This window comes from Thermoascus crustaceus (genome assembly GCF_041956765.1).
Source record: "Thermoascus crustaceus strain CBS 181.67 unplaced genomic scaffold VTN00scaffold_2, whole genome shotgun sequence".
NCBI classification, from domain to species: domain Eukaryota; kingdom Fungi; phylum Ascomycota; class Eurotiomycetes; order Eurotiales; family Thermoascaceae; genus Thermoascus; species Thermoascus crustaceus.
This window is the reverse complement of record NW_027192528.1, coordinates 929,466-947,858: the sequence shown is the minus strand read 5'-3', so window position 1 is coordinate 947,858 and position 18,393 is coordinate 929,466. Positions and strand designations below refer to the sequence as shown.

Below are 18,393 nucleotides of genomic sequence, written 5' to 3'. Positions count from 1 at the left end.
GAAAACGTGGACAATGGCTTGACATCAGATTCGTGGCTTTCAGCAGGCGCATCCATCGTTGCTCGTAGGCTGGGCAGGAGTGATGTTGACATCGATCACTGTAAAAGAAAAATCAGCAACTCGCCGCTAACGAAAAGTAGGGAAACGGAGAAGGCATACTCTGAGACTCTCCCCGGTTAGCTTCACCCTCCATTCCTGGCAGCGCCTGGGCTATCCTCCGGAACAACTGCTTCACGTTGTGGCCAACTTTGGCACTTGTCTCGATGAACATAAGTCCATTCTTCTTGGCTTCCTCTTCGCCCTGAGCCGTCGTAACTTCACGCTTGTCGTTCAGATCCGTCTTGTTGCCCACCAGGACAATGATGACATCGTTTCCCCGCTCTCCCCGGACATCGTCCACCCACTTCCGCGTGTTCTGGAATGATTTGGCGTTCGAAATATCATATACAACGACGGCTACGCTGGAATCACGAATGTAGGATGGAATAAGGGATCGGAAACGTTCTTGACCAGCTGTATCCCACAGCTGGAGCCGGACGGTCCTGTCCTCGAGGTACATCGTCTAACCGGATGAAGCTACTTAGCACATTGCACAACTCAAAGACGACAGGTTACAGTGGTTGATCGGATGGAGAAGTCGACGCAGGCAAGATAGAGGGCAGGTGCGGGAAGGTTGAATGGCGTACCTTCGAGAGAAAATCGATTCCGATTGTTGCCTGGTAGGTGTTGTCGAACGAGTCATACATGAAACGTGTGATCAAGGAAGTCTTTCCCACTATTCCCCATTGTCAGAGACGAAACAACCATTTTGACTCTGTTGTTGAGAGGTGGATGGTTTGTGGCTCAGGTGAGCTTCCATACCGCTCTGTTCTCCAAGAAAGACCAACCTGCAATGCCGTCAGTTCTGAACACGGTATACAGAACGGACTCTGGAGGCAGAGGACATACTTAAACTTCTTCAAGGGATTGGAGTAAGATCCGACAGCGGTCGTTGAAGCCATGGTGATAAATGTCGGTATGGAACGGTATCAGGGGCAGCAAGAGGTCCGGCACCAGGAAAGCCTCAGATCAGACCGAGGAGCGCAATGCGGAGAATACGAAACGACCAGGATGTATAAGACAAAGGCCCCGAGTTGCAGGGTTGGTGAAGGTCGCTGCGCAGGCGCACACGGGTAACGTGGCCAGGCAGCTTTCTAGGTAGTAGTCAATCGTCGATCAGACGGTGTAGCTACAGTTATGTGCTCCATCCATGGGTCGACCGACTCGACCTGCGGCCTCGGGGAGCGTCGAGGCGAAGGCGCAGGTCCGCCGCGCGCGCCTGTTGCGGTGGAGATTAATCCGTTCCGAACACGGCTCCGGCCTGCCACCACCAAACAACCCGAGATCGTGAGAGCTCCAGCTGCCGCCAGGGCCCGTACCCCCTCGTTGTTCCCAGCGGTTTTGCAATTTTTGTTGATCTTCTCTCTTTACCGTCCGTAAGGGATCAGGGCAGCCATGGGTCTTGCTTATCCCGCCGGTGCTGCGACCGCATCCCTCGCCGTGGTTGGAGCCTGTGAGATTACCTACCTAGCTTGCAAGCTCAACACAGACCATACAGACTGACGATGGTGCAGATATGCTCTTTCACGGCGATGGAGAAGCCTTCAACGTATGATGCTTATGCGTGCTCTTCGTCCTGGACTGATCCCTGATAACGCTTCCCAGGTTGGCCAATTCCTCGAAAGCGTGTCTCCCTACGCATGGGCGAACATCGGCATCGCGATCTGCATAGGAATGTCTGTTGTTGGCGCTGCATGGTATGAGAAGATATACTGCATCCTGCGTTGTTTCCGGGTGTTGTTGCAGCTGCTAATGCGTGCGTCCTCTCCAGGGGTATCTTCCTGACCGGTTCATCCATTGTCGGCGGAGGTGTCAAGGCACCAAGAATACGAACGAAGAACCTGATCTCGATTATCTTCTGTGAAGTCGTGGCCATCTACGGCGTTATCATGGCGATTGTCTTTTCGTCAAAGCTGAACTATCTGCAAGGGGACGAGATCTTCTCGGGAAGCAACTACTACACTGGCTATGCTCTCTTCTGGGGAGGAATCACGGTGGGAGTGTGCAATTTGATCTGTGGTATCTCTGTCGGCATCAATGGAAGTGGCGCAGCTTTGGCGGATGCTGCGGACCCCAGCCTGTTTGTCTCCGTCTCACAAAGTGTCTTTCAGGAGCTCCACTAACGCATGCCCGATAGGTTCGTCAAGATCCTCGTCATCGAGATTTTCAGCTCCGTTCTGGGACTCTTTGGTCTGATCGTTGGACTTCTGGTGTCTGGCAAGGCGGCTGACTTCAAATAATCTTATGGGCAATATCACTCGAAGATTGGGGATATCTGGGGGGGGGGAGTGCTCAGTGAGCGTCCCGGGATATTTCCTGCATGGCTTTTGTTTACCCTTTTCATCTCAGAATATATAGCACTGGGGCGTATGGTATCGACATGATTGTAAGACCCTGGGCTCGCGTGGATGATGAAAGATTCCTCTTGTTTTCCGCGGTCCGGTTGCCAAGCGGATGTACAGTAATAAGTTTCTAAAGAGGAATATTTACGGTTACGATGTTCTCTGTCATATCCCTGTTCAATTCGAGGGTAAAAAGTAGAGGCTTAGTTGTCTGTCGTACGCTGTGGACGGCAGCGTATACATAGAAAGTCGTATCTCGGGCCAGACAGATAACCTACCAAGCCATCCCTTGGCTTCACCAAATCGCGGAGAACTTACCCCTCACTTTCCAAAGGCAAACAAACCGACTCGCCAACGCATCTTCATTCATAATGGCAGACAAACTCAAACCGGCAATTTTAATTATATCAGATACGGCATCCCAGGATCCTTCATCTGATAGGGCTGGGACCGCTCTGACTGCCACATTCGCTGCCGAAGGCTTGGGTAATTGGGAGGTTCCGGTCACCAAGATCGTCCCGGACAATGTCCTGGATATCCAACGGACGATCTGCGACTGGACAGATGGAGAGGACTTTTTCAATCTTATCATAACGACCGGTGGCACCGGTTTCGCTGTCAAGGATAATACCCCCGAGGTTTGTTGACCCGCCCTTGTTTCTGTTCTATGCTCGTCCGTCTTGCGAAGACGATCTCCACCTCTTATCGAGATTGGAAATTATAGTGCTTCGAAGCATCATGTTTTTCAGACTTATTTTGTTCGATTTTTTTTATCTTCTCTTATCTAACAGTCCTATGTTTCTATTAGGCCGTAACGCCTCTCATCCATCGTCATGCACCAGGCTTAGTGTAAGTCGGCTTTTGGCTCCTTTCTACTGGCAACAACCAAGCTAATCAATTGACAGGCATGGCATGCTTGCAGCCTCCTTGAAGGTTACTCCATGTAAGAATTACCACATTTTGGTCCATGGATACCTGCTGACGTCTGTAGTTGCCATGATGTCTCGACCCGTGGCAGGAGTACGGAACAAGACCTTGATACTCACCCTGCCTGGATCGCCGAAAGGCGCCAAGGAGAATCTGGAAGCAGTCATCAAACTCCTGCCACATGCTTGCATCCAAGCAGCGGGTGCAAACTCCAGATCGATTCACGTTGGTGGCGTCAAGAAACTCGAAGCTGATGCTGGCGTGGAGTTCACAGATGGCGGCCATTCCCATGCACACCACCATCACCATCACGACCATTCCCATGGGCATGGACATGGACACATTATTCCAAAAGCTCATACATCTCCATCAGAGCGTCCCCAGTCCAATGACCCCAACGCGGGGCCCACGAGGCGATACCGCACATCGCCTTACCCGATGCTCTCGGTCGATGAGGCACTCCAGGTGATAAGCGAACAGACACCAGACCCAACGGTCGTCGAAGTGCCTGTGACTACTTCTCTCGTCGGATCAGTCCTTGCTGAAGATGTCTACGCGGGAGAGGCAGTGCCAGCGTATCGAGCCAGCATTGTCGATGGATACGCCGTGATTGCGCCTGAATCTCCATCTACAGGGCCAAGTACGAAGGGAACTTTCCCGGTTGCTTCTGTATCTCATGCGCAGGCCACTTCTATGCCTCCACCTCTGGAACCAGGAACTATTGCCAGGATTACTACAGGTGCTCCTCTCCCTCCCAATGCCAACGCCGTGGTGATGGTCGAGGACACCGTTCTGATTTCAACAACTCCCGACGGGACTGAAGAAGCTACTGTGGAGATCCTGACGGGGGATATCAAGCCCGGCGAAAATATCCGTGAGCCAGGCAGTGATGTCGCTCTGGGCTCGAAGATCCTCCGGAAAGGAGATCTTATCACTGCAGTGGGGGGCGAGATTGGCCTGCTTGCCTCAACGGGGACCAAGACAGTCAAGGTCTTCAGGAAGCCTCGTATCGGTGTCCTAAGTACCGGCGACGAGCTCGTCGAACATGATGACCCAAAGAAGCTGGAGGGAGGGCAGATCCGAGACTCGAATCGCCCATCTCTGATATCCTGCCTAACATCCTGGGGTTTCCAGACCGTCGACCTTGGAATCGCCCGGGACACTCCACCCGGCACAATCGAAACATCCCTTCGCAACGCCCTCCGGGGAGTCGGAACGCCGGGCAACAAGAACAACAACAACGAAGGCGTCGACGTGATCATCACCACCGGCGGCGTATCCATGGGCGAGCTGGACCTGCTCAAGCCGACCATAGAGCGCTCCCTCGGCGGCACAATCCACTTCGGCCGCGTCTCCATGAAACCGGGCAAACCAACAACCTTCGCCACGGTCCCATTCAAGCCTGCCACATCCTCATCTGGTGACCCATCAGCGCAGCAGGAACGCGAGACGAAACTCATCTTCTCCCTCCCCGGGAACCCAGCCTCCGCGCTCGTCACGCTGAACCTGTTCGTCCTCCCCTCCCTGCACAAGCTGACGGGCATGGGCCAGAACACTCTCATATTGACCCTGCCGCGTCCACACACGGGCCTGGGTCTCCCACTCGTCTCCGCCACCCTGACGCACGACTTCCCGCTCGATCCCAAGCGAACCGAGTACCACCGCGCGATCGTGACAGCGTCCCGATCTGACGGGCGGCTATACGCGGCGAGCACGGGCGGGCAGCGGAGTTCGAGGGTGGGAAGTCTGGCGGGGGCGAATGCGCTGGTGGTGCTGCAGCCGGGAAGTGGGAAGATCGAGAAGGGGCAGTTGGTGGAGGCGTTGATGATGGGTCCTGTTGTGCCCAGGGAGTAAGTAAGTAACCTTAGTAGGTTTTTTACTAAAGGATTACCTAGGCATGGATGAACTATATATATGGACTAGGTCTTGAGATTAAGATTGAGCTTGATTATTATTAATTACTCTTGCCGAGTTTTGCATAACAATGATCGATTGGATGTTGGCTCGAGAAAACGACACCAGTTAACGAGGCAATCAGCAAGATCTGGTCAAAGAAACGCAGACAATGCATTCATTGATCCAAAGATAGATAGATACTCGACTAACTCTACCTAATAATTACTACTCCTATCCACTCGATATATGTGGAATGCAAATCATTTCGCTTTATCTCCAGGTTTCATATCCTTGAGATGCATGCATGACATGGAACATGAATCATAACCATAAAAAGAAGCAACGCCAATGCCAGAGAAAGCAAAAGCAAAATGCAACTATATAGGTAGGTAGGTAGCAAATCGTGGACTGCTCACCTAATTCAGGACACCTCTATTATGCTCGCGAGTGGATGCACAATAAACACATGGCAAAAAATGTCACCTTCACACAGACTCTCATCAACGCCCCCAAGCAAGTATGTAGCTAGGTAGATTAAGCCTTCTGCGCCTTCCACTCTTTCTTCTTCTCCGCCCTCAACGCCAACAACGTCCCCTCTTTCCCCTGCTTCCTCGCAATCTCCACGACCACGAACCGGATGAAATCGCTCAGTGTCCAGTAGCTACTGTGCGCACTGAGCATGTTGAGATACTGGATGTTCAAAGGACCCCCGCCACCGGTGAGGTAGTAGTCGATCTGGCCGTTGTCGTTGAGGAGCAACATGCGCTTCTCCGCAATCTCCTCCCGGGTGAAGTCGTGCGTCTCCATCTCCACGTTGGACGGGAGCTTGGAGATCATGGTGGGTGCGGTTGTGGAGAGGGAGGTGGAGCGGGTATGTGACGAGCTCCAGCGGAAGACGCTGCCGAAGGATGGGAACCAGGATGTCGAGGAGCTGGGGATGGCTGCTGGTTTGAGGGACTCGGCCAGGTCGCTGTCTACTGCCGCGTTGAGGCGGTAGGCGATTGCTGTGAAACCCGGTTAGACCTGGAACAGCGTTTCAAGAAGGATATGGATACGTACGGTCTGTAGTATGCATGATGTTATAGAGATTGTCGATGGCCAAGCATCCATATGTGTCTGCCTCTCCCGCAATTCCACGCTGTCGATCCTCACCTTCTCTTCCAGGTTTATCTCGTCCTCTTCGTGGAAGTAAATTTGCTGTGGTATGGTGAGCTCCATATATCATAACATGGGGCACGCAGATCAATGTAATAACCAACCTCTATTAAGCAGTAAGAAAAAGCCAGCTGGACTTCCGCAGACGAACAAGTTCTTGGTATCAAACTCGAAGACATCATTGTGGACAGATTCGGTCGAAAAATCAAAATGGGGCAACTTGGTTGGCTGATGGCTGAGAATGTCAATAGCCATGACACTTCCAAGAGAGTGAGCAATCAAGTGGACCCTTCCATTTTCCTGGAAGCCTGGGTTGTTTTTGCACCAGAGTCGGTACACGCGGTTCGCTTCTTTGACAACGGCCTGGATCATTTTGGCCTTGTGATGCGAGAGATAGTAGGGGATATCCAACATGACATCGCTGATGAGATTTCGTATAGCGGGGATGCTGTCCGGGGTGATGTCTTTGAGGGAGAAATGATTTACAGTCGGATCTTCACTGGGCCGGGTCTCAATATCTGCATCTTCCAAGGAGAGAGTAGATCGCCAATTGACGGGAAGAACCATGATGCCGCCATGATCAGGACGAATATGGGGCCATACTGCTTCGCTGTGGAGCTCCGTGTTGATTCGCCTTCGAAAAGCGTTGATGGCATGGGTAAAGTGAAAACTTTCCACCCGCTCGGAGAGTTTCTGACCGATGCCATGAATGACTAGCACGAGGTCTGTGGGATTAGGCCTTGATTCTTCAATCGCACACGCATAGCATCTCTGTTCTCCTGGAGGCACATCCCTTGACTGAGGCCGCCTGATGTAGTTCCTCACATCCATAGGATTTTGTTTAGATGGATGCAGCTTGTCCCAGAGCTGCCGGTTGAAGCCACGGACAACAGGTATGCCAATTTGCCGCCCTTTACGAATAGCACTGAGAGGTCGTCTGCCTCTCGAGACGGAGGGGAGAAGACTGGGTCGGAGAATTTGTGCATCCTTCGCATCGACATATATGACGCTTGAGTTTTTGAAAGGCTTTATGGATTCGGCATGCGTATCGATGCCGCCAGCGGCTCTATTCTCGTGAAAAGTCAGAGTATCTGGGCCGTCCTCTGGGCCTTCGTCTGCTACAGAAGCTGTCAGATCCTGGGAGGTTCCAGGCCTACTAACTGATTTCGGATCTTCCTTCGGCCACAGCCTGTGCACAATTTTCATCTCCGCGTCTGCACCATTCTCAACACAGCTATTCAACTCATCCTGCCATGTCTCGGTCCACGGCTGCAAGTAGACATACCCCTCCTCTAGCTTATTGGCCAGTTCAGGTTCCACAGGGAGCATAGTATTCTTATAAAACCATGTAGCTCGCAGCACGGACGATATATCATGGAGAGGGCTCCAATATATAGGTTTCATCTATTTTCTATCAGACACCCGTCGAATACATAATGGGAAATGGAAAGACAGGAGACCTTATACCTTTAGATTGGGTAGCTCAACCAAATGTAGGCGTGATGCACCAACAGGAACCACAGCCTGAGGAATGTCTTCCTCCAGCTTGTCTAACAAGCGATCCGGAGACTCCGCAAGTTTAGTGGATTCCGATCTGGATTCAGACGGCCTTGGCTGTGCCTCCTGGCTGCTTTCAGGTCTCGGGAAGTGGGCTGGATCCCTTATTGAACCAAATTCTGATAGTGGTTCCGAAGGGGTTTCTGATCGTCTCAAAGGCGCTCTGATAAATGGGGAACCGCTGGTGCTCATACCCATTGATGAAGTGCCTCGCGGACTTGTAGCTTCTGTTTCTTCAAAAGCCGCCTCGCGTCCCGGTGACGATGTGCTCTTCCGCTTTGCCAACTTGGTTCTCCGACCGTACGGAGACTCCTCTCTTTTCCGGCTACCAGCTTCTCTGTCTTCCTCACCTCCATTGGTTCCGCTTTCTTGTCTAGATCGGATATGCTTCCTTTCTAACGACCCATGTGCAAAAGTTTCTCTGCTGCCGCTCGCTTCCTGAGCAGAATATTCTTGAAATCGCGGGGACTGACGGCCCTGTTCATCTGCCAGAAATGTCGAAAACCGCGGCGAGTGTGCAGGGGTTCTCTGCAGGCTCTCATCATCCAAGCTCTGTCTCTTCTGCGGAGTTCCAGGCTTGGAGCCTGGCTCATGCCCACGGACAGGTATCCGAGCAGTCTTCTCCCGGGAATTACCTCTCCTAGTGAGCCTCGCTTCACGAGCATCTCGTAGCCCGCTCCACGCCTCCTCTAGCGCAATGTTATCCCGAGCTGAGAAGGGCTGGGGTGGAAACTTGGCCCCCGAGGAGCTAGTGCTTGACAGAGGAGGCAGAGGGCTCAACGGATCATCAATTGGCAACGAAGAAGTGTAGAAGAACTGGGCGCGGACCCTGGGCGGTGTGGGAGACGACTTCCAGGCAGAGAGATCCTCGTTACTGGCCGAGTGCAGGCACGTTGGTCCGTAGGTGTGTACAGAACTAGCCATCTTCGTTGTATTTTCGGTCTTGCCCAAATCCCTAGCCCTGCAGCATACTAATCAGATAAAATCGGCACAGTCGCGAGACTATCGAGAGCGTGGCACGCAACCCTTGGGACCTTTTTCCAACGAACTGGCTGGCATTCAGGCTGCAGGTGAAGATGGGACCGCGATAACCAATCACGAGGGGAGGACTGCAGCACCCGATCTTAACATATCATCAAAGAAAGAACGCCGTATAAAAGGGCACCTGGACGCATAGTAGCAAGAGATGAAGCCAGAATGTCTGTATGATGGCCTCGAGGCTCACCGCTACGATGTCGAGGTTGGTGAATCTCCCTGTGATCCTGCGCGACAGGCCGAAGCTATGACGTCGCGCCACGTGCGTCGACCACTGGTTGGCTGTCCTTTCTACGAGGTATGTGACAAGTACAACCCTCGACATACCAAAACATTCGCGATTCAATGCGTTCGTATATCTCAAAAAACTACTTACATGACCACAAAGCTGCTCCGTCGAACACCCGATCGCGGGATACGTAACGTTCGGAACTAACCCTCCAACGCCTTCGGAACGGAAGAGTCATCATACAAGTACAGTGCGTAGCCACATCAAAACCCATATCAAAACGCCAGGTTGGTACAAAGGTGAGTGGATAAAAAAGTAGCATTAAACTCTGGGGAATCATAATAAACCAAACCGCTAGAAGAAAAGAGAAAAAAAATCTGAAAAGTTCGTGGCGGAAAGCAAAGTACCCGGTTCATAGATCTTGGAGTCAGGAACGCCCCACCAGGCAGTTTCTCCGGTTCCACTAATTGCTGATGTTATTCTTGAATTAAGTGCGTCTGCATCCCCTGGTGGTTCTGCCAGCGCCGTTGCGTTGGGGATTCTTCTTGAGGTGCTCCTGCATCAGCGTCAGAGTTTGCATTTGGAGATCCTGGAAGGCAAGGACCGTCACAAGCGGTGCTCCGAGCATTTCAAGAATCTTATAAACATCGTGCATGTGCTTGCGGATGACACTGTCCGGGGCGCAGAAGGTTCGCACGCTCATCTCCTTAGCGACGGCCTTCCAGTTGTATAAAGTGGAGTTCAGAGCAACAGGGTTTGTGGAGCACTCTCCGTAGAACTGGAACGTGCGTAGATTCTGGAGAATGAGCTCGCGCTGCGTGGACTGGTCGAACTGGAACTCAGGGACTTGAGGCCGATTCTTGGACATCCAGAAATTGGTGATCTTGTTGATGGAATCCGCCGACATACGACCTTCCTCGTATTGCTGGACAAGGAACTTGTTGGCACTGACACAGATCATAACTTCCATTTCGGAGTAGATCTTCGCCTGAGTAGGAGGATCCACGGAAGTGGGTAAACTTGATTTCGAAATGATCTTCGAATAAGCAGAGTCCTGACGGAAATGGATGGAAGACGCCTTTGCCACATCCCCCGCCTAAGATCTCGTTAGTAAATTTTCACGCATATGTAGTAGAATAAAGACAAGCTTACAATCTCACCCACATGATGTTTGATCTTTTCTCCAAGAGTCTTGAGTCCCGCCTTCTTGTTTGACTGTTCTTTCACGCTCGGGCTATGTCCCAGCCAACCATTCTCGCCAAACAGCTTCTTGTGAGGAGATCTCGAGCGCCTGGGAGGGCTGTCTAGGATGTCTGCAATCTCGTTCTCAGCTACTTTGTCAGTCGTGGATGCTGGTCGACCACAGGCACATCGACGAACGGGAGATACGAATCCGCGACTCGGGCAACTATTGCGGTCGTACAGGACAATGCTCTCTGAGTCTTCGAAACGGACATGGTGCAACTCATGCTGATCGACCTTGTCAAGGGAATCGATGTGCCCGTCAGACTTGGAGTGTGGCATGCTGCCCGGAATCGGAAAGAAAGGTACGTCGCTCCCAGATGGATACAGGCACGCTCTTGGCAAAGAAGAGGACGAAGAACTAGTAGGCAGAGAATCAGATCCCATCTCAGGAGATCTGTTCCAGAGCTGATGGTGATCGTCGTAAAACGGATTAGAGTGAGCTATGCTCCTATAGAACGCCGGGCTATATTCCACAAGTCAGTTTCAATGGTACAAGACAGTGATATCACAGTATGCCTTACTCCTCGCAGAGCATGATAGGGACCTCCATAGAAGTGTCACTCAGCCCGTCGTAATCGACCGATTGAAAAGGCATCTTTAGCGTAGTAGAGTTGCTTTGGGGTTGAAGTAGCGCTGAACTCAATATCTCTCTAGCCAAACGGCGGAAACTATCCTTCGAGACGGACGATGATGTTGAAGATTGAGCCTTGCTAGAAGGAGCAGGTAAAGTTGTAGAACGCTTGAGAGATGTAGAAATAGTAGAAGACGAATTTGCTCCATTTGGATGGCATAATTCGTGTTTATTGTCATCAGGCAGAGGGGGCAATGGACGATTGACATCAATATGGGCACAATGGGATGGCTTTGAACCATACAATTGTTCATTCATTTTTTTCCTCGACATTGTGGACAGTGAATGTCTCCATCAATAGGGTGTGTGAGTGTTGGAGGTACCAATTCAGCCGAGTGTTGTTTTGATTGCTACCTGGAGTGAAGAGCCGGCGGCCCTCGTGACATATTCGCAGTTGTGCAGCTGGGAGTCGAGAACGTCTAAGGAACATTATGAGACCATCTATCGACCAGATACGCCTCATATTACTCGGCTCGACCACCATAGATCCATTGTTCAAGGTACCTTGGCTTCATTAGGGGTATTATGAGCAAGCATACGCTCCTGGGGAATACAGTAATGTGATTCTCGTGAGAAAGAACAAAGCCAACCAGTGAATGACAGTAAAAAAAAGACTCGACATCAGAAATAGAGACGACTTCTATTCATGAACAACAGACAGATATGACTTTTGAGAATGCGTTTGCTATTGTGGATGGCACTGGACCCTATTTCTCAGCATTATTGGTCGTTCATCCAGCAAGATGTCAGCATTTGCACCAGTAATTGTGTTCCTCATCTTTTCCAAGTTCCTTTATCAACTCCTCTTTAGCTCCTAGAGGTGATCGGACATTTATAAGACAATATCTCCATTGGTCAGCCCTACAAGCGTTTCCTAGCCCAGACAGATGAGCACCTGGGTGACCTCAGTCTGCGCAAAATCCGTAAGGGAAATTTCTACGTTATTACTCATCAGACGGACAGAGATCATGTAGAGAACTGTGATGTAAATTCTCTAGGACAGGGGATTCCAATTGGGAATATAGGGATAATGCCCCCACAAGGCTTGGGGGACCTTCCATGGACGACCGCTTACGGGACTACGGGACAAGATACAGGTAGTAGCTATTCATTCTTGCGTAAAGATATCCAAAAAAAAATCAGCATCAACGATATTTTTCAATACTATACAAGGGAATAGTATCTAGGCGCATTGTTGGGGATGGTTGACGTCTCATCACAGATGGCAGGGATCACCAGGAACGCAGGACTAATCTAAGTCCGCCAAAGGTAAGGACCCGTGGACGCGAGACGCAGAGTTCCTATTCGTCACTAGTCTTCTTCCCCTGCTTGAGGACGTCAAAATAGAATACTGACCTTGTGGGCCGAGCTACATCCCTGGGGTCGTATGCACAGTCCGCAAAGACACTATTTATCATACTCGGTTCTCGGTACTCCGCATTGGTTCGGATGGTCGAGGTGTCACCGCATCGGACCTCCTGTTTGAGATCTTCAAAGTCCACGGATTGCCAGCGGATGCCACGGGACGGTCAGTCCAATAAATGGCAGCGGAACGGGGAAATAAACGCGGCAACCGCTCGAACGGATTTTATCTGTCAATTCGCGAGCACGATCTCGGGATCTTGGGGGGGAGTTTCCTCGCTGATCTGGGTGCCGGTAGAGACGGCCGGCAAGCCGCGGGGGTCACGTGGAGCGCTCTCCACTGCCGACTTGCTATCCGGAGTGGATGCAGCAGTCATCTCGCAATCGGACAAACAACGCTCGGAATGGACTGCGGCATTCATCTGCCCCCGCACTTTGCTCAGACCATGTGCTACTGCATCCTTTGTGACCACACGCAGCCATCTGCGTGGTTCCAGCATCCAACCGATATGAATGCCGTTATGGCTCTCCGTCTGGGCTCGTCCCCAGCCCATCGGACCAGCTACCCCGAGTTCCAGGACTTCGTACTACTTGAAAAGCCGCCTGGTTTTTCTCTCCTTTGTTTATATAGCCCTTCACGACTCCGTGATACCCTTTTTTCTTTGCTCTATCTTGTATTTTCCTGTATCAGATCTCCAATTCTTGTATTTCTTTTTTGCCATCTATCGCTATTAGAACACAGCCGACATGGCGACCTCGGGGGAGACCTATGATATAGTCATTGTCGGCGCTGGTCCCGTTGGACTTCTCCTGTCTCTGTGCCTGTCCAGATGGGGCTATAAGGTCAAGCACATTGACAATCGTCCTGTACCGACTGCGACGGGTCGCGCAGATGGCATCCAGCCTCGTTCCATCGAGATTCTCAGAAATCTCGGTCTGAAACGCCAATTGATGGCATATGAGCCTGCAAAGGTCTATGATGTCGCCTTTTGGGATCCTCAGCCCGGTGGAAAAGGTATCCACCGCACTGGTAGCTGGCCCAGCTGCCCTCGCTTCATCGACACGAGATACCCCTTTACGGCACTAGTACACCAAGGAAAGATCGAACGAATGTTCTTGAACGAGATGAAAAAGGCCGGTACAACGGTCCTTCGACCCTGGACCATTGTTGGCTTCAAGAATGACGGTAAAGACGAGACATATCCTGTTGAGGTGAAGCTCAAGAACCTCGACACGAACGTCATCGAAACGGTGCGGTCCAAGTACTTGTTCAGTGGTGAAGGTGCGAGAAGCTTTGTCAGGGAGCAGCTTGGCATTAAGATCCACCATAAGGATCCGATCGCGCACGTGTGGGGTGTCATGGACGGTGTCGTGCGGACAGACTTCCCCGATATTCAGGTAAGACATGAGCTCGACTCTCTGCCAACACATTCTGACGCGGTTGTGTAGACCAAGTGCACTATTCATTCAGCTAGCGGCTCGATTATGGTCATTCCCCGTGAAGAGAACATGGTCCGACTCTATGTTCAGATCGCTTCTTCGACGGATCCGGACTGGAATCCAAGGAAAACAGCTACGGTCGAAGAGATACAGAACACCGCTAAGAAGATCCTCCGTCCATACTACATTGAATGGGATCGCGTAGAGTGGTACTCTGTCTACCCGATAGGACAGGGAATTGCTGAGAAGTATACCTTGGATCATCGAGTATTCATGGGTGGTGATGCTTGCCACACCCACAGCGTACGTGTCTATCCTATATTGGTCCCCTTGCTTATGCTGACACTTCTAAAGCCCAAAGCTGGCCAAGGAATGAATACCGCGTTTCACGACGCATTGAATTTCGCCTGGAAAGTCCACCTCGTGGAGTCCGGGCTTGCCGCCAGATCTATCCTGACAACGTATGAAACCGAGCGAAAGCAGATCGCAGAGAACCTCCTAAACTTTGACGCTAAATATGCTGCGCTCTTCTCGAAGCGCCCTCCGTCAGCTGACGAAGTGGGGTCTGCCAGCACCCATAACGGAAACACTGGGGAAGAGGATGAGTTTGTGAAGACTTTCAAGTCTTCCTGCGAGTTCACCAGTGGTTATGGCGTTGCATACGATCCAAACATTTTTAACTGGAGCCCAGACCACCCGGCGAAGTCACCGCTGTTTAGTGTACCTGGAGTGAAATTGACTCCAGGACGAGCTTTTACTCCTTCTACAGTGACGAGACTCTCCGATTCGAATTTCGTGCACTTAGAACAGGAGGTTCCTGCTAATGGCTCTTTCCGAATCTTCATCTTTGCCGGTATACAATCGCGGACCAGGAAGGCGATCACGGACTTTGGAGCGAACCTTGAAAAGGAGCGGTCGTTCTGCTCTGTGTACCGAAGACCCGATTTCGCCGACGTGACATTCTTTGAGCGGCACAACCCACACTCAAAACTATTTACAATCTCCGTGATATATGCGTCCGACAAAAATGGCATCGACCTGCAGGCCATACCACCTGTTTTGAGGGCCTACCGCCATCACCTCTACGCTGATGACATTCCAGATGTCAGGGTACCAAATGCGAAGTACGCGGCACATGAGAAGCTTGGCTTCGACCCCGAGAAGGGAGGAGTTGTGGTTACACGACCCGACAGTCATGTTGCTTGTACCATTCAGCTCGTGGAAGGGAGCGGGACAGTAGATGCGTTGAATGAGTATTTCGGCTCTTTCTCAACAAAACCGCTTGGCCAGAATTCGCAGCAGAGTCATCTTTGAGGTCATCGTGATTACATGTATGATGCGTTGGATTATATCCTCGGATACGTGTTTCTTCAATTGTTTGTACCTCAATGTCTTGTTTATTTAGCGGAGATAGCATTTTAGCTATATATGACAAAGAACAAAATTCTTTTATTGACAAGAGCCTTTAGAGTTTCTGTACTATTTAGGCAGATTCTAGAAAGAAAGTACTGGCTGTTGCCGAGCACCATGGATTTCGATGCAAATCTATCCTGCGTTCCGAACCCCACATGGCCACTTTAGGAAGTACAGTGATACGGCCGCGGAGCCCATTCAAACTCCAAACCCACCCCGCAGTGATCGAGTCGCCGACCAAAACAAAATAAGCACATCCAACCCAACACGATGCTATCTCTGGTTCTTTCTGCAGATCTCGCAGGGTAAGTACTTTTCGCCATTTTCAGGGAGCCGAGCACTCCGAAGCATCCAAAATTCTTAAGATGCATCGAAGCAGCTCGATTCGCTTCCCCGCAGCCGGCGATTGACATGAGCACCTTGATAGCTCCCCCCCCCCCCCCCTTCACCTTACTAACTAACATTTTATAAACGCGGTATAGGGTGACCGAGCTCCGTCCCAAGGACACGCCCGAGAACCCCTACTTCTACACTTTCAAGGTGCAATGCACGTCCTGCCGGGAGACGCACCCGAATTGGGTCAGTTTCAATCGCTTTGTAAGTGCCCGCTTTCTTCAGTCTATTTCACCCCGACGCATCTGCAACTATTTCTCCCTGTGTGTTATGATACTGGGGAAATGTGCTTATCAGATAGTTGCTGACTCGATGATGCGCGGTTTAGGAGCAGCATGAGATCCCGGGTAGCCGCGGGGAGGCAAACTTCGTGTGGAAGTGCAAGCTTTGCCAGGTTCGTAATTTGCTTTTCTATGGGCTTTTAGTGCCTCCTTTTTCTTCTGTTACTTCCGTGCTTTTTGTCCTTTACCCTCTTATATCCATGAGATTGTGTTCCGTCTCGCTTTTCTTTTCTTTTCTTTTTTTTTACTTCCTACTGTGGATCCTCAAAACTGGGAGACAGACTCTAAACTTCAATGCATCCCATTGAATGAGCGACACTGACTCTTATCTTGAATACTAGAAAACTCATTCCGCTTCTGTGACAGCAGGTCCCAACACCTACGAGGCTGAAGGCAAGTCAGAGCAGAAGATCATCGACATTGACTGCCGTGGTCTGGAGTTTACGGAGTTCAAGGCAGACGTAAGTTCTACATGCAGATCTTTTGCTTTAGTCTCCAAAGTCAACATCAAAAGTCAACATGTTTCCCCCTATTTTACAGACTCTGACGACGTGATCGACTACAGGGAGAGTGGGAAGCCAAAGGAGTGGAGTCCTCGACTCCGTTCACCAGCGTCGACTTGTCCGAGGGGGAGTGGTACGATTATGATGAGAAGGCAGGCGAGGAAGTCAGCGTTAGGGACGTGAAGTTCGACATTCGCAGAGCTTAACTCTCCATATTGTTGTTTCCGGAGCGTTGGTGTACGGAGTAGGTGTGCTATCAACAAAAAAAGAGCCATTCGGCCCAAGCTTTCGGTAGCGGATTGCTACCGGCCTTGTGTACTGTATTGATTGATTGGTTAATGGGAGTGATGAGCTACGAGCAAAGGGAATGCTGGTGTATGTTAATTCCGTGGACTCAGGCATACAGCATAAAATGATGCCCGCTGTCATAGGAAATGATATGCAAATTTCTTCAACCTTGCAGCTCAAAAGATGCCCATGTAGGAGGCAGATAGACATTGATGCCTTGGGGCGGTGACTCAACTCGATCGCTGATTGGCCCGCCCCGTCGAATTTCGAGACCAGCATCATCACATTTTCGCGAATCCGAACCTCGCGGCCTTTCCCCAGACTCTCCAGCCAGGACGAATCGACCTGAACGCACCCACAGTGAGCTCCTGTATAGCTGGCCGCTTTGATTCCTATCTTCCTTGTGCCGTGCGCCCCTTTTTCCCGTTTGATATCCGGACGATAGACGATAGGAGCGTGTCACGATGAGTGTACGTCTTACCCCCGACCTGCCGTCCCATCGTCGAAGAAGGGAGACACCTTCATTTCCGATGTTGTTTATGATATCAAAAACTGACATTTGCTGTCTATAGTTCCAACCCGTGAACCCTCGGCCTTTCCTGCAGGCTAGGTACGCCTCCCTATCCGTAACTCCGCTATCCGGACTCCCATCGGTTACTCTACACGCAACTCCAGCAATTATCAAATCCTCTTTCTATCACATGGAATACTTGGGATGAAAGGATTTGTTCTAACATTTGGTTCTATCCTGCAGAGTCGGCACCGAGCTCATCATCCGCCTCAAGTGGGGCCAGACGGAGTACCGGGGCAAGCTGGAGAGCATTGACTCGTACATGAACGTTCTGCTGAGAGATACTGAGGAGTTCATCGACGGAAAGAACACCGGGAGTCTTGGTCTCGTGCTGATAAGGTGCGTCTTTCTATTCTATTCTTGGTTTTCGTGACCGTCTGTCGATCAGTGGTGGATTATGAGATCTCTGGAGCCTTCAGATTTTCGCTCCTCTATCCATGACTGTTACGAAAATAGCATGCTGACTCTGGATGATATAGGTGTAACAACATCCTCTGGATGGGAGGCGCAGACGCCGTGGAGATGACGGATATGGGGTTAAAATAGAACGGTGCCAATGGAGCGCAAGGGGATTGCGATACCTATGACGTTCGAAATCACGGGAGTTTCAATAAACTGGGAAATATTACAAAAGAGATCTCGCAGAGGCTCAACCTCCCCAAACCTTACGCGACGAGGCATTTTGTGTGATAGCTTTTGGGAAAAAAAAAAGGGAAATCGAGCTCTGTGGAGCTCTCAAGTCTGCGCGGACTCATATGAGATTTCAGACGGCAGCAGCTGACTTGGCGGAGGCGCTCCTCATCCTGTTGAACTACGGACCAGTGTGCTCCATGCCTTGTTGAAACTCACATATATGATGGTTTAGCTGCAAGCTTGTCAGTCTCAGCTAGCTGCATCGGACCGACCAACGGTTCTTCACCACTGCAGCTTATATATGTCTCAGCCATGTCATATCACTTTAACTCCATAGTCATAATTCAACCCACGGTTAGCATCGAACGATCACCTCGCTACTGCCATCCCGCA

At 50.8% G+C, this 18,393-nt stretch overlaps 10 protein-coding genes across 10 annotated transcripts; 5 read left to right on the top strand and 5 right to left on the bottom strand.

The window, feature by feature from the left end:
- Nucleotides 1-39: 39 nt before the first annotated feature.
- Nucleotides 40-1,001, bottom strand: VTN00DRAFT_3853 (uncharacterized protein; the record flags this gene model as incomplete). Its single annotated transcript, XM_069430216.1, has 5 exons — nucleotides 40-98; nucleotides 160-562; nucleotides 687-775; nucleotides 862-887; nucleotides 949-1,001. 5 exons carry the CDS (start codon nucleotides 999-1,001, stop codon nucleotides 40-42), a joined length of 630 nt encoding a protein of 209 aa, XP_069289374.1.
- A 493-nt stretch (nucleotides 1,002-1,494) lies between these two features.
- VTN00DRAFT_3852 (uncharacterized protein) lies at nucleotides 1,495-2,339 on the top strand (the record flags this gene model as incomplete). The annotated part of the gene is made up of 5 exons (XM_069430215.1): nucleotides 1,495-1,552; nucleotides 1,614-1,648; nucleotides 1,705-1,796; nucleotides 1,871-2,179; nucleotides 2,237-2,339. 5 exons carry the CDS (start codon nucleotides 1,495-1,497, stop codon nucleotides 2,337-2,339), a joined length of 597 nt encoding a protein of 198 aa, XP_069289373.1.
- A 473-nt stretch (nucleotides 2,340-2,812) lies between these two features.
- Nucleotides 2,813-5,222, top strand: VTN00DRAFT_3851 (uncharacterized protein; the record flags this gene model as incomplete). Its single annotated transcript, XM_069430214.1, has 4 exons — nucleotides 2,813-3,079; nucleotides 3,250-3,290; nucleotides 3,347-3,384; nucleotides 3,433-5,222. 4 exons carry the CDS (start codon nucleotides 2,813-2,815, stop codon nucleotides 5,220-5,222), a joined length of 2,136 nt encoding a protein of 711 aa, XP_069289372.1.
- Nucleotides 5,223-5,798: 576 nt separating this feature from the next.
- VTN00DRAFT_3850 (uncharacterized protein) lies at nucleotides 5,799-7,748 on the bottom strand (the record flags this gene model as incomplete). Its single annotated transcript, XM_069430213.1, has 3 exons — nucleotides 5,799-6,268; nucleotides 6,324-6,461; nucleotides 6,524-7,748. 3 exons carry the CDS (start codon nucleotides 7,746-7,748, stop codon nucleotides 5,799-5,801), a joined length of 1,833 nt encoding a protein of 610 aa, XP_069289371.1.
- Nucleotides 7,749-7,880: 132 nt separating this feature from the next.
- VTN00DRAFT_3849 (uncharacterized protein) lies at nucleotides 7,881-8,900 on the bottom strand (the record flags this gene model as incomplete). Its single annotated transcript, XM_069430211.1, has 1 exon — nucleotides 7,881-8,900. The coding sequence occupies one exon, from the start codon at nucleotides 8,898-8,900 to the stop codon at nucleotides 7,881-7,883; it is 1,020 nt and encodes a 339-aa protein (XP_069289370.1).
- An 827-nt stretch (nucleotides 8,901-9,727) lies between these two features.
- VTN00DRAFT_3848 (uncharacterized protein) lies at nucleotides 9,728-10,764 on the bottom strand (the record flags this gene model as incomplete). The annotated part of the gene is made up of 2 exons (XM_069430210.1): nucleotides 9,728-10,336; nucleotides 10,393-10,764. 2 exons carry the CDS (start codon nucleotides 10,762-10,764, stop codon nucleotides 9,728-9,730), a joined length of 981 nt encoding a protein of 326 aa, XP_069289369.1.
- Nucleotides 10,765-12,711: 1,947 nt separating this feature from the next.
- VTN00DRAFT_3847 (uncharacterized protein) lies at nucleotides 12,712-13,032 on the bottom strand (the record flags this gene model as incomplete). Its single annotated transcript, XM_069430209.1, has 1 exon — nucleotides 12,712-13,032. The coding sequence occupies one exon, from the start codon at nucleotides 13,030-13,032 to the stop codon at nucleotides 12,712-12,714; it is 321 nt and encodes a 106-aa protein (XP_069289368.1).
- A 193-nt stretch (nucleotides 13,033-13,225) lies between these two features.
- On the top strand, nucleotides 13,226-15,232 carry VTN00DRAFT_3846 (uncharacterized protein; the record flags this gene model as incomplete). Its single annotated transcript, XM_069430208.1, has 3 exons — nucleotides 13,226-13,876; nucleotides 13,928-14,221; nucleotides 14,273-15,232. 3 exons carry the CDS (start codon nucleotides 13,226-13,228, stop codon nucleotides 15,230-15,232), a joined length of 1,905 nt encoding a protein of 634 aa, XP_069289367.1.
- A 369-nt stretch (nucleotides 15,233-15,601) lies between these two features.
- VTN00DRAFT_3845 (uncharacterized protein) lies at nucleotides 15,602-16,714 on the top strand (the record flags this gene model as incomplete). The annotated part of the gene is made up of 5 exons (XM_069430207.1): nucleotides 15,602-15,636; nucleotides 15,814-15,928; nucleotides 16,053-16,118; nucleotides 16,347-16,466; nucleotides 16,571-16,714. The coding sequence occupies 5 exons, from the start codon at nucleotides 15,602-15,604 to the stop codon at nucleotides 16,712-16,714; spliced, it is 480 nt and encodes a 159-aa protein (XP_069289366.1).
- A 546-nt stretch (nucleotides 16,715-17,260) lies between these two features.
- VTN00DRAFT_3844 (uncharacterized protein) lies at nucleotides 17,261-18,209 on the top strand (the record flags this gene model as incomplete). Its single annotated transcript, XM_069430206.1, has 5 exons — nucleotides 17,261-17,266; nucleotides 17,369-17,406; nucleotides 17,551-17,706; nucleotides 17,847-17,903; nucleotides 18,002-18,209. The coding sequence occupies 5 exons, from the start codon at nucleotides 17,261-17,263 to the stop codon at nucleotides 18,207-18,209; spliced, it is 465 nt and encodes a 154-aa protein (XP_069289365.1).
- Nucleotides 18,210-18,393: the final 184 nt, after the last annotated feature.